This window comes from Erinaceus europaeus, chromosome 1 (genome assembly GCF_950295315.1).
Source record: "Erinaceus europaeus chromosome 1, mEriEur2.1, whole genome shotgun sequence".
NCBI classification, from domain to species: domain Eukaryota; kingdom Metazoa; phylum Chordata; class Mammalia; order Eulipotyphla; family Erinaceidae; genus Erinaceus; species Erinaceus europaeus.
This window is the reverse complement of record NC_080162.1, coordinates 17,708,849-17,722,338: the sequence shown is the minus strand read 5'-3', so window position 1 is coordinate 17,722,338 and position 13,490 is coordinate 17,708,849. Positions and strand designations below refer to the sequence as shown.

At 36.1% G+C, this 13,490-nt stretch overlaps 1 protein-coding gene across 1 annotated transcript in view; it reads left to right on the top strand.

Annotated features, from left to right (window-relative positions):
• Positions 1-12,937, top strand: part of CTNNA3 (catenin alpha 3) — a 1,573,756-nt gene extending 1,560,819 nt beyond the window's left edge. Inside the window, exon 18 of the mRNA XM_060193489.1 lies at positions 12,581-12,937. Coding sequence (XP_060049472.1) covers positions 12,581-12,868 — 288 coding nt within the window. The 3' untranslated portion in view covers positions 12,869-12,937. The remainder of the gene's footprint in view (positions 1-12,580) is intronic.
• Positions 12,938-13,490: the final 553 nt, after the last annotated feature.

The window sequence follows — 13,490 nt, the reverse complement described above, 5'->3', positions numbered from 1 at the left end:
AATGGACAAATATGTCATGTTTTTGAAGAATATAATATTATACAGTAATGAGAATTTATCATAGAGGTTTTGTTTTTGGAGAATATTATACAGTAATGAGAATTTATCATGGAGGTTTCATTTGATCTTTCATTTATTTAACTTTATTGAGTGTTTAATGGATAACATTATGTTTACCTATACATGGGTAAGGCTTCCCAGTTCTGTGTAACAAATGTCTTCTATATATTCTTATCCAACCACATAGAGAACAGCAAACCCTCTCTTCTTTCAGACCTCTTATTCCATTCCCTCCCCAGAGTCCCTTGCTCTGGTGCAGTATACCACCTTCAATCCAAGTTTTGTGTCATGTTTTCTCTTACTAACTCTGTCTCTCAAGTTCTACATACATGTAGAATCATCCCATATTAATATCTCTCTTCCTAATCTACCCTACCCAGATCCTTCCCTTCTGTTTCTAGCAAAGGTAAGACAAAGGTTGAGATTTTAGAGTTTCTGTGTTGCTGTCTAGGTCTTTTTGACTGGCCATGGTTCTCTAGTATTTTTTATATTACTGTTCTTTCTGCCCTCCTTTTTCCTGTATGTTTGCTCCTTTTGCTGCTGTTATTTGAGTTCCCATTTCTGTTCTACAAGAAATTACCTCATATGGAGTTAAAGTTCCTTTACTTCTTCTGTAATATTCCTTTAGTAATTCTTACAAGACCGGGTTGTTCTTGAATTATTTTAGTTTCTGTATGTTTGGGAAGTTTTTTTATTTCTTCTTCATACTTGAAAGATCGTTTGAAAGGATATCTCCTTCATACTTGAAGAATAGTTTGACAGGATAGGAAATGTGTGGCTAATAGTTTTAACTCTTAAAATTGTAAAAGTTTCATTAAATTTCCTTCTTGCTTGTTGGGTTCATGTTGATAGATTTGTTGAGAGCCTGATGGTTTTGCTTCTATATGTCACTTTCTTCCTTACTCTTGCAGCCTGGAATATTTCTTCCTTGTCCTTACTTTTGGAAAGTGTTACTATGTTTCCTGGCATTGTCTGTTTGGGATTCATTAGTTTTGGTTTCCATTCAGCTTCCTCTATATCTATATTTTGACTGTTGCTCAGATGTGGAAAGCTTTTTGTGATAATTGGTTATTTAATATGAATATTATGTGTTTAAACATATGCAATATTGCATATAACATATTACTATATGTGTATATATCAATTAGGTATGATATGTAGTATTGATTAATGTTAGCATAAAGTAGAAAGCTTTTGTTAAATTAGGAGTTAGAATGCTTAGGAAATAAAAGATGAAAGAAATAGTGTCAAGGAGAATAGAAATTTTAATAAATCTGACTGATTTTCAAGATAATATTCTACAAATATTTAAATGTTACAGTTTAAAATCAACAAAATGGCGGGAGTCGGGTGGTAGCGCAGTGGGTTAAGCGCACGTGGTGCAAAGAGCAAGGACCGGCGTCAGGATCCCGATTCGAGCCCCTGGCTCCCCACCTGCAGCAGAGTCCCTTCACAGGCGGTGAAGCAGGTCTGCAGGTGTCTGTCTTTCTCTCCCCCTCTCTGTCTTCCCCTCCTCTTTCCATTTCTCTCTGTCCTCTCCAACAACAATGACATCAATAACAATAACAATAATAACCACAACAATAAAAAAGGGCACAAAAAGGAATAACTAAATAAATATTTTTAAAAAATTAACAAAATGGGTAGAACAAACCTGCATCAGTAGAAAATAATTTCTGTTACTGCAAAAGTCCCTCAAAAGGGAAAAAAAATAGAATCTAGTATATAGTTGAAAAGTATTGGCTATAGAAAAAAAACATTTTGGTGAAATGTATAAGAATGCAAACCATTATTTAATCACTAATAAAATATGTTTAAGGAGCTTGGTGGTGTGGAATTAAGTTGAGCACACATGTAACCATGCCCAAGGAGCAGGGTTCAAGCCTTTGGTAGTGAAACTGGGCTGCAAGTCAGACTCTCCTCTTTCTCATTCATTACCTCTCCTTCTCTATCTCCCACTTGCATATCAGTTTCTTTCTTCTATTCAATAAATTAATAAATAAAATATTAAGAATAAATATATTTTAAAGACATTTACAAAATGAAGGATAGGCTCAGTTTCATATTGCTACTTTTATTTTTATTTGTTTGTTTTACCAGAGCACTGCTCAACTCTGTCTTATAGTGGTGTAGCATATTGAATATGGGATCTCAGAGCTTCAGACATTAGTCTTTTGCATAACTGTTATGCTGTCTCCCTTGTCCTTTTCATTCATTATATTATTTATCTCTTTGTACATGTTATATTTAAGTGATGAAAACTGAAAAGAACATGGGAATATGAGGTGCTAGAGGTTTGATTAGAGTGGTAATTGGAAATAACTTTGGTTATAATATGCATAGTGATTTGTTAACAATTCAAAAAATCATTTTCTGCTAGCTTGGTAGTCATCGGTTTGTCTAGAGATTCTTTATCTGTTGAGAGAATTGCCAAATGTCATAGAGTCACCTACTCTGTGGATCAGTGTTAGTGAGCTGAAAAATGCTATCTTAGCAAACATTTTTAGTAGAGTGAAGCAAGATAAGAAATGATGAATGTTATTAGCACAGCATTTGAAGTGGTGAAATTATATTGATAGATGAAGTTACAAAATAGTAGGAAATTGAAAAGACTATGCATTGGAAGTCATGTTCAGAAAACAGATTCCCTTTGCACTTTTAGTTTTGTGCAGTTTAGTTTGGATATGTAATTCCATTTTGACTAGCTTTAGTAAAATCCTTTATTTAATTTTTCCCTTAAATAAGTGTGTTGTTCAGCATTTTCCCTGTTGATGGTCATGAAATATCTGTATGTAGACTCTAAGACCAAGGCTAATGATGTCTCATTCTAATATCAGAATTTTTGTATTACTAGGATGTCAAATTAAGTGATCTTAGTAAATATCTATGGAGATGACAGATCTAAGTGTCATACTTGTTGGTGAAAAAAAAGAGAAAGCAAAAGTTGAAATCTGATGTTAAGAGAACAATATCAAGTATAGTCCACACCTGCTAATTCTACTCAGGAAGGCCTTTATATTCATTTTTCTGAATCTGTGTAACCAGTACCTTGTCTGCAATTATATATAATTAATTATTCAATTAATGACTTAACATTAAGTAAACATGGATGAAAGATAATCGTCAACATTACCCATCATATTTTTGTAAGGGCAATTTAAATAGATTCTAAAGGCATTCTAAGAAATTACCTAAATTGGTATTATTATTTTTTTAAGATAACACTAAAGTTTCTGACCTAGAGTATTGCTTTGGAAAACATGGAAATGCTAATTTATAAGACTACAATTGAGTAAGTGCCATATTCCATTTCATGCCTGACCTTTGCTATAGTGTTAAGTTTCTTTACCTATTTCATATATTGATTCCCCCCTTTTCAACTATGTTATCCTTTTCTGTTGTTGGGTTCTAATGGAGAGTTGGCAAAGAACTAAATTTCTATCTGAATCCTGCCAGTGACTCACTAGAATTTTTTTTATTCATAGGAGTAGTATTATATTATATTTAATTATATGCTTGATAATTTCAATTTGGATATGTAATTCCATTTTGACTAGCTTTAGTAAAGTCCTTTATTTAATGTTCCCCCTAAATCAGTGTGTTGTTCAGCATTTTTCTTTGACATGAGGGCCTCACATGTGAATAATTTCATGCATCCTGGGTCAATATCCTCGTTACTTTTTATTTCTGATATAAATATATACAGGGTAATAGAGTGGATTAATATACACCACAATACTGGCTGGGCATCTTGGAACTACTTCCAGGGTTATGGTGCTCCTAAGATGTATCTGGGTTCAACCAGGGGGTTTAAAACTAGTATTTATGGAATTGTAGGAACTTTACTGAGTGAGTGAGCTACCTTCTTACTCCTGTTTAGCACTTTAAAAAAAAAAATAGGTGATCAGACATTAATCTTTCACTCTTTCTGTTCACTTTTTTATTCAGATATACTAAAAAAAAAAGTGGATAGAGATAGGAAAAGACACTATAGCATCTGAGCTTACTCCAGTACCATACGAACTGCCATGTGGCGCCTGGGCTTGAACCCTGCCAGTGATGATAGCAAAACATACACCTTATGCAATGAACTAATTCTCCATTAAGTAGCATTCTTAAGTCATCCATAAAATAATATTTTTGACACAAGTCATTCTTCTAAATATATGTTTGGAAACTAATGCTTTAAACAAGGTTGGGGTATAATTAGATCATCAAGAGAACGTATGAATCAAAAAATTTTGTTAGTGATTTAATAATAGTTCCAAGATTACAATATTATAGAGATAGAGATCAATATTTTACCCTCCATTACAGTTATGTGCCGGGAATTGGGCGGTAGCACAGCGGTTAAGTGCAGGTGGCACGAAACAGAAGGACCGGGGTAAGGATCCCAGTTCGAGCCCCTGGCTCTCCACCTACAGGGGAGTTGCTTCACAAGTGGTGAAGCGGATCTGCAGGTGTCTGTCTTTCTCTCCCCCTCTCTGTCTTCCCCTTCTCTCCCCATTACTCTCTGTCCTATCCAACAACAATGACATCAATAACAATAATTACTATAACAACAAAACAAGGGCAAAAAAGGGGAATAAGTAAATAAATAAATATAAAAAAAACAGTTATGTGTCCTCCCCTCCAAAAAACCAAAAACACCACAAAGTCTTCACTGATGGTTTGATTTTCTAAAAATGATTTATTGTTTTTATTAGTGATTTAATTTTAATTAAAAAAATATAAGGTAACAGGTAAATTCTACATTTTTCCTGCCACTAGTTCTGTGTTCCCATTCCCCCCATTGGAAACTGTAATAATTCTTCCCAATTCCCACCCTCCTTTTTTTTTCTCTCCTCTCTCCAGTTCCTGATGGAATTGCAGTTCAGAGTCTCATTCTCATTTTCCTCTGACATTTACCCCTCTGGGGGTATCTACTGGATTTTTTATGGGGTGCAGAAGGTGGAATATCTGGCTTCTGTAATTGTTTCTTCACTAGACATGGATGTTGGCAGGCCAACCCATTTCCCTGGTTTGTTTCTGTCTTTCCATAGTGGGGTAGGGCTCTGGAGAAGTGGAGTTCTGGGACACCTTGGTGAGGTCGTCAGGATGGAATCATGGTAGCATCTGAAATTTGGTGGCTATGGCTTAGTGAATTTATGAAGAAATTTTGGTTGTACTGTGTTGAGTTTTCAGGTTTTTTTTTTTTAACAAACTTATGTGTTTAAGTTCTTTATATTGCACATATGAGTGAAGCTATCCAGTAATCGTCTTTTAGAGAAATGAAGGTCATTTGTAACAGATATAAACTATAGAACAAGAGTTGTTGAATACAGACACCAAATTAAAGAATGTCAAGGTATTATATATGACAGGAAGGATCACAATAAAAAAATATATATGAGAAATAAAAAAAGAACTAGAGAGAAAAATATAAAAAGACATAGAGGACTACATGCATGTAAATGTATTATACAAAAATTATTGTATAAATAGTTTTTATATATATATGTGCTGTATATATATATATATATATGACTTAAAAAATGTTATTTCATTGTTCTTTTCTGGAACATCCTCTATCTATTTCTTCCTCTCCTTTTATTCTTTAAATTGTCTTCTATTTCTCTGGCTTGTGTTGCCAGGTCTGTCAAATCCTGTATCACTGTGTTCAGTGTTAAATTCTTCTTGTTTCCTTCTCCATGGCACTTTTTGAGTAACTCTTTTAAGGCAGATCTGATAATCACAAACTTTTAATTTTTGTATGACTTCTACTGTTTTGATTATATCTTCATATCGGAATAAGTTTTACAGGGTACAGTATGTATGACTGGTAGTTATTGTTTTTTAAGACCTTGAATATAACACTCAATTCTCTCTCCTGTCGTCCATGGTCTGTAGAAAATATGATGCAAGTCTGAATATATATATATATATATATATATATATATATATATATATATATATATATATATATATCCTCCAGGGTTATCACTGGGACTCAGTGCCTGTACTATGAATCCACTGCTCCTGGAGGCTATTTTTTCCCTTTTGTTGCCCTTGTTTATCATTGTTGTTATTTCTGTCATTGTTGTTGGATAGTACAGAGAGAAATGGAGAAAGGAGGGGAAGACAGAGTGGGAGAGAAAGATAGATGCCTGCAGGCCTGCTTCACCGCCTGTGAAGCGACTCCCCTGCAGGTGGGCAGCCGGGGGCTCGAACCGGGATCCTTATCCTGGTCCTTGTGCTGCACCCCATGTGCACTTAACCCACTGTGCTACTGCCCAAACCCCTCAAAAATAATTTTATTTTAAAAGTCTTAAATTGTTTGGGCTTTAAAAGAATGAGAGAATATCTCTATTTGCTGCTTTAAAAAAGTGATATTTGGAAAATGACAAAAGTATAAATATCATCAAATAATAATCCTGGCATGTATTTTGACCATAAAAAAAAACAACCTCATTTTTCTTAATACTGACATGCATTACAAAAACCTATAACTCTCTCAAATGCAGTCATTACGTAGTCAATAACTTAAATTTTGGGCACTGTATTAGTGTTAGTAAAATTTCTCTAACAGCTCTTTATCTGAAAATAAATTTGTTAGTGCCAACTTGTAATGGGCAAAAACACCAGATATTGGAACTGAAAATTTCAGCTCTATGATCTAATAAAAAGTGTTGTCTTGTATATGCTACCAATCTTCAGTTCTAATTTGCCTTATCTTTCCAAAGGAAATGGTAATAGGACTTAGCTCATGAGATTGCTATGAGTTAAATTGTGTCAACTACTTAAAGAGCAGCAAGATATAGACGGCATTATCAATTATAATAAACTGTTAGTCTAGTTGGTACCAAGCTGCACACATTTTGCTTTCAATTATTATTGTGTAGGTGCAAGAAGTACCAACAATCTTTAATTTTCAGGCAGCACTGAGAGCTGCAAAAGTATCATAGCTTATCTTTGGCACTAGCTTATTTAGAATGTTGTCTGATAGAAAGACAAAAAAGATCTTGCCAGGATCACCAGGTTTTTCTTTCTAAAAGAGCCCAAGCAATAGCAATGGGAACCTCTATTCAACAGAAGTTAAAAAACTGTGCTTTCCACAGTTTGCAATCCAGGTAGAAGGAGATAAGACTCATATCAAGGGGAGCAAGGCTCACTTAGATGTAACATTCTCATGCATGGTTTGTATCTGATAAAAGTTACTAGATCCTGTTTTCTTTTGCCACCAATACCATAACAAAAACTGCAATCTACAAAGACAAGTCAGTATAGGAACAAGCTTGGAGCTCAGATAAACCAATAAGAAAAAAAGAAAGGAAAAGAAAGAAAGAAAGAAAGAAAGAAAGGAAGAAAGAAGAAAAGAAAAAAGAAAAGAAAAGAAAAGAAAAGAAAAGAATGAATTAGTCCAGAATCCAGATGGCTGTGAGGACAGAGGTTTTTTTTTTTTTTTTTTTTTTTTTTTTTTTTTTTTTTTGCCTCCAGGGTCATCGCTGGGGCTCAGTGCCTCCACCATGAATCTACTGCTCCTGGAGGCCATTTTTTTTTGCCCCCTTTTGTTGCCCTTGTTGTGGTTATTATTGTTGTTGTTGATGTTGATATCGTTAGTTGTTGGATAGGACAGAGAGAAATGGAGAGAGGAGGGGAAGACAGAGAGGGGGAGAGAAAGACATACACCTGCAGACCTGCTTCACCACCTGTGAAGAGACGCCCCTGCAAGCCCACCAAGCGGGGGCTCTGAGCGGGGGCTCGAACAGGGATCATAAACCAGTCCCTGAGCTCCGCAACACGTGTGCTTAACTCGCTGTGCTACCGCCGACCCCTGAGGACAGAGATTTTTATGGCAAAGGTGTACATCTGTTTCACATGTGTTCCATATCATCTTGCCAAGCCCCTACCACTACAATTATCAGACATACTAGACTTTCAGCAGAGCCACCCACCCAGCCTTGCAGATATTTCTGCTGCTGCCATTGGCTTCAGCTGAGCCTCTGCCCCTGCTGCCTATCTACCTGCGTTTGTTGCAGCCACCCTAATCTGTCTAAGTCTCTGTTACTGTTGCTGGAACCTCCACTGCTGCTGGCTCTCTAGCTCTCCTTGTGACTATTACAAATCTGTGCCCACAACTTCACAATAGCAGAACAGAGGGAAAAAAAGAGCTATAAACTATGTGGCAATTGCAGGTATCAAGTAGTTGAAATAAGCCTTTGCACAACTCAGTACTTACAGCACTGAGGGTGTCTGTTATAGGACCCTGGGGATGAAGCCACCAAGAAACACCCCTTAGATGCCAATTATCAGAGCGCTCTTACTTGTTTGTGATATATCTGCAGCCTCAAACCTCTGGTTTGGCAGGATCTTGGTGTATTGCACCAAAGCAAAGGATTGTGGGGGGTAAGGGGGAGATTTTAGGTTTTGGTGCATAAAGGTGGAGGAGGACCTAGCCTGGGGGTGTGTGAAAGTGTTTTGTAGAAAAATTGATGATTTTTCTACATGTATCAACAACTGTTTTACTATGAACCATTAATCCTCCCAATTAAAAAAAATAGAAAAGGATACTAAATTTGGAGACATACACAAACAACTGTGCATATTTATTTATTAAAAATTTCTGAAAGATAGACAAACAAGAGCAGCTTGAAGAAAACTCCAAATTCAAGAGAATTATATAAACTTCCCATGAAGAGTTTTTCAGTTGACTAAAATAAACTGTAGTTTAAAGAAAAATGTTGGAGTTTTTTTTTTTTTATAACAAAGTTGTATTGCTTTACCTGGTCTTTAGAGTAAACCAATATTCTTGTCTTGCACAGGTATGTTTGTGAAATTCAGCAAACGCTGCTTAAAAAGTTGTACACAAGAATTCCATAATGAGTGCCTTACAAAAATTTGCCTTCATTAGGGTGGGGGTAGATAGCATAATGGTTATTCAAAGAGATTCTCATGCCTGAGGCTCCAAAATCCCAGGTTCAATTCCCCACACCACCAAAAGCCAGAGCTGAGCAGTGCTCTGGTTAAAAAAAAAAAAAAAATGCTTTCATTGTCACAAAGAGGATTCAACTGCAATTTTATCTTCAAATTTTAATACTGTGTGTGTGTGTGTGTGTGTGTGTGTGATAACATTATAGAGTTGAAAGTGAGAAAAGAAAATTTAAGTTTAGAAGTCGGGCAAAGTAACTAATGAAATTCTAAATAACAACAGATTCCTACAGTCTTCTTATAAAACTTTATGGTAGCATAGAACTCTCAGGTGGCAATTTATTTTATATTTAAGAAAATTATCAAGGATTCTCAGGTTAATATTAATCCATCATTTAGAAGATAATCTTCCTTTGGTGGAGCTGAATATGATTTTCAATATCTAACTTTCTTAGGAGGTTTTTATTTTTATTTTTTTAAACCAGAGCACTGCTTAGCTTTGGCGTCTGATAGTAGTGCTGGGGATTGAGCCTGGGACCATGGAGACTCGGGCATGAAAATATTTTTATATAACTATTATGCTGTCTCCTCAATCCATGTAGTTTTATAATGAAAATTGTTAATTTTTAAAATATTTTTTAATATTTATTCCCTTTTGTTGTCATTTTTGTTTTATTGTTGTAGTTATTATTGATGTTGTTACTGATGTCGTCATTGTTGGCTAGGACAGAGAGAAATGGAGAGGGGAGGGGAAAACAGAGAGGGGAAGAGAAAGAGAGACACCTACAGACCTGCTTCACCGCCTGTGGGGAGCCTGGGGCTCAAATCAGGATCCTAATGCTGGTCCTTGAGCTTTGCGCCAAGTGTGCTTAACCTGCTGTGCTACCTCCCGACTCCCCCAAATTGTTAATTTTTAAAAACAGATTTCTTCCTACAAGCTGTCCAGAGAGTGATGAGCATAACAAATTGTGCTATTCTAATCAAAGTCTAGATTTGAAAGTTATGTACATATTCAGAAGCTCTAAATATTCTCTGAAATGCATATGAATGCTTTATAAAATTCCATATAATGTTTGCAAAGAATTTGTCATCCTGGCCACATGCACAGATTTTTACTTTTTTTTTTTTGGCTTCAATAAGTACAAAGGCTTAAAATACATAGTTGCCAAGTATTGCTGCCTTGCCAATTACGTATTTTCTTAGTGTTACCTTTTCAAAGATTTGAGGCTTCACATATAGTGGAGCTAATTAAATTTTCTTCCCAGGAAGCAATGAACTAGACCACTGCCCCAGGCACATAACCTCAGCGTACTACTTGCCTTCACTCATTTATTCTGTATGTGAGATGAAACTCCTAGAACGGCAAAGGTAGACTACTCAGGCCAAACATCTGCTGATGGATTTTCGTAACTACACAGACAGTATTTGAGTTTCAACCCTGACAGCACACATCACAGAAAGGTGACAGTGGAGGCATATCTTTCTGTACAAGTTGGCTGTGGGTGACAGCCTGCCAAACTAAAATAATGGGAAAGGCATTAGTTTTATAAGAATGAAGCAATCTGGCTTAGCTCCAAGGTATTTTTCAAGATTCTAGGGGTATCAACCCATGCTTCTCTGATATTGTTTTTGTTAACAACCTAGAAAAACACAATTAAAACCAGAAACGTGGCAAAGAATATTCTTTCATACTTGCATTAGTGTACCTTCATAAACAAACAATTTTATCACTCTTCATAAGGGAATTTTATTTAGATGCTCTAGTCCTTTATAGATATTAGTTAGGCATATTCCTTAACCTTAAAAGTTTGCCCTCCCATGCCTAGCAGAGAAGCAATTACATAAGGCAGATATATCACTTTCTGTACCCCATAAAGAATTTTGGTCCATGCTCCTGGAGGGGTAAATGCTATGGGAAGATAACCAGAGAACTCTGAACTCCAATACCATCAGGACCCAAGAGAAAAGGGGACAAAAAAAAAGTGTCTCTCAGAAGTAGTATTAGTAGGTATGACGTAGAAGGAAGAGAAGGCAGTCCCATAGTAGTCAGCCCATATATGTGATCTTGGGAGAACTACTGCAGTTTCCAGTGGAAAAAATGGAGGCGCAGAACTCTAGTGGTGAGAAGGATATGGAATTATACCCCTGTTATAAGTTTGTAAATCAATAGTGATGAAATGAATTTGCCTTATTTTATAGCTAAGGAAAAAAGTATAAGGATTATATCATGATTCTCCTAAGTTATCAAAAGACTTTATTTGAAATAAAAGCTTTAGTTTTTTTTTTGTTTTTTTTTTTGGTAATTGCCACCAGGATTATCTCTGGGGCTCCATGCCTGCACTACCAATCCACCACTCCTGATAGCCATTTTTTTCCCCATTCTTTCCTGTTTTCTATTTCATTTGACAGGACAGTGAGTGAGGAATGAGAGGGGAGGGTAGATAGTGAAGGAGAGAGAAAGACAGACACTTGAAGACCTGTTTCACTGCTCCTGAAGTGTCCCCCTGCAGGTAGAGAGGAGAGGCTCAAGCTTGTGTCCCTGGGTATGGTTATATGTGAGCCACCACCCAGCCTCCAGCTTTAGCTTTTTCTACTTCAAGATGCTGAGTGGGCTGGGTGGTGGCATATCTACTTGAGTGCACATGTTACAGTGCACAGGGATCCGAGTTCAAGCCCCTGGCCTCAACTACACATGGAAAACTTTGTAAGTGGTGAAGCAGGGCTACAGGTGTCTATCTCACTCCCTATCGCCAGCTAACCTCTCAATTTCTGGTTGTCTCTATCCAATAAGTAAGAATAATTAAAAAAAAACAAAAACTAGGGGCCGGGTGGTGGCGCACCTGGTTGAACACACATGTTACAATGTGCAAGGACCCAGGTTCGAGCCCCCAGTCCCCACCTGCAGGGGGAAAGCTTCACAAGTGGTGAAGCAGTGCTGTAGGTGTCTCTCTGTCTCTCACCCTCTCTACCTCTCCCTTCCCCCTCCATTTATGACTGTCTCTATCCAATAAATAAATAAAGATAAAAAAATTAAAAAAAAAAAACTTTTAAAAGTGATGCATTGTAGATTTAAAATTCAGTGCATAACAAAAGAATTATTTGGGGAGAATTGATGAAAGTGAGTAAACTACATTACATGTGTACAATAATCTGTGTATGCTTTTTATCTTAGACTGTAAATTGCCTGAGAGGTAGAATTTCCAATTGTTCTTATTAAGTTACATGCACATAATGTAGTTTTTTTTTTTTTGGTAGGCAATCATCTTTTATGAAAAAAGATCATCTTATTATTACCACCAGAAAATAGAAAGAGCCATTAAGAAAGCAGTGACCATATGGAGTTTATGATATTATGTTGAATTTATAGGATCAATTTCACTTAAAAACAGAAAAAAATTAATCTCTATAAATTGTCGCTCTGAAAGATAGATTATGCAACAGATAAATGAGCAAATTAAAGATCAATTGATTTAGGCTATAATGCATGTAAAACCATGAACCAACACTTAATTTCTAGGGTAAAAACCAAGTGGCACATTTCAGATTCTATAACAAGAAATGTCTACAGAATCCTCATAACAATTTTAAATAATAATTTCTCTTTTCTCCACAGTTGGACAGTGTCACCTCTCTGATCCAAGCAGCCAAAAATTTAATGAATGCTGTAGTGCAAACAGTGAAAATGTCTTACATTGCCTCAACAAAAATCATCCGAATTCAAAGTCCTTCTGGACCCCGACACCCAGTTGTAATGTGGAGAATGAAGGCTCCTGCAAAAAAGCCCTTGATCAAAAGAGAGAAACCAGAAGAAATGTGTGCAGCCATCAGACGAGGCTCAGCAAAGAAAAAAGTCCACCCAGTGCAAGTTATGAGTGAATTTAGAGGAAGACAAGTCTTCTAAAACCACTGTTCTACTCTAGTGCCTTCTATTACAAAGTCCTGGCTAACCACATTACACTGTTTTCTTTTTTACACTTGGGTAGTTTTGTAAGTTCACTAACTTTCAGAGTTTAATTCACAGTGTAAAATACTGGAATGTTGACCTACTATGATCACCATATGTTTGGGATCATATCATTGTTATCTTTGTCTGATCAACATCCAGAAAGTGATCAATATATGTTTGTTGAATGAATGAACCTATAGATGCCCTCCAGCCTTTCTCATCACTGAGAATGCTTCACACTCATTATCAAATGAACACAGGAGACTCAAATGGTTCCTTTTCCTTTGCAGTAGTTTGACTATATTCACCTCCCTGGCCTTTTTCCCCACTCCAAATTAAAACATTGGTACAAGCTCTTGACTTGGTTTGTTATAGAAGCAAAAGACTACAAAATACTTTCCTACTAATCTTCAATTTTCTTTAGCCTACAAACATATGTAATTACTACTTTAGGCAAGTGGACTTCCTTTTGTTTTGTTCCTCAATTCCTCCATATCTGTACCTACAGTAAATGAGTAAATTTTACCCATCTCCAAGTAACATAGCTTGAACAGTCAGACTTTTCTCATATGTGTCA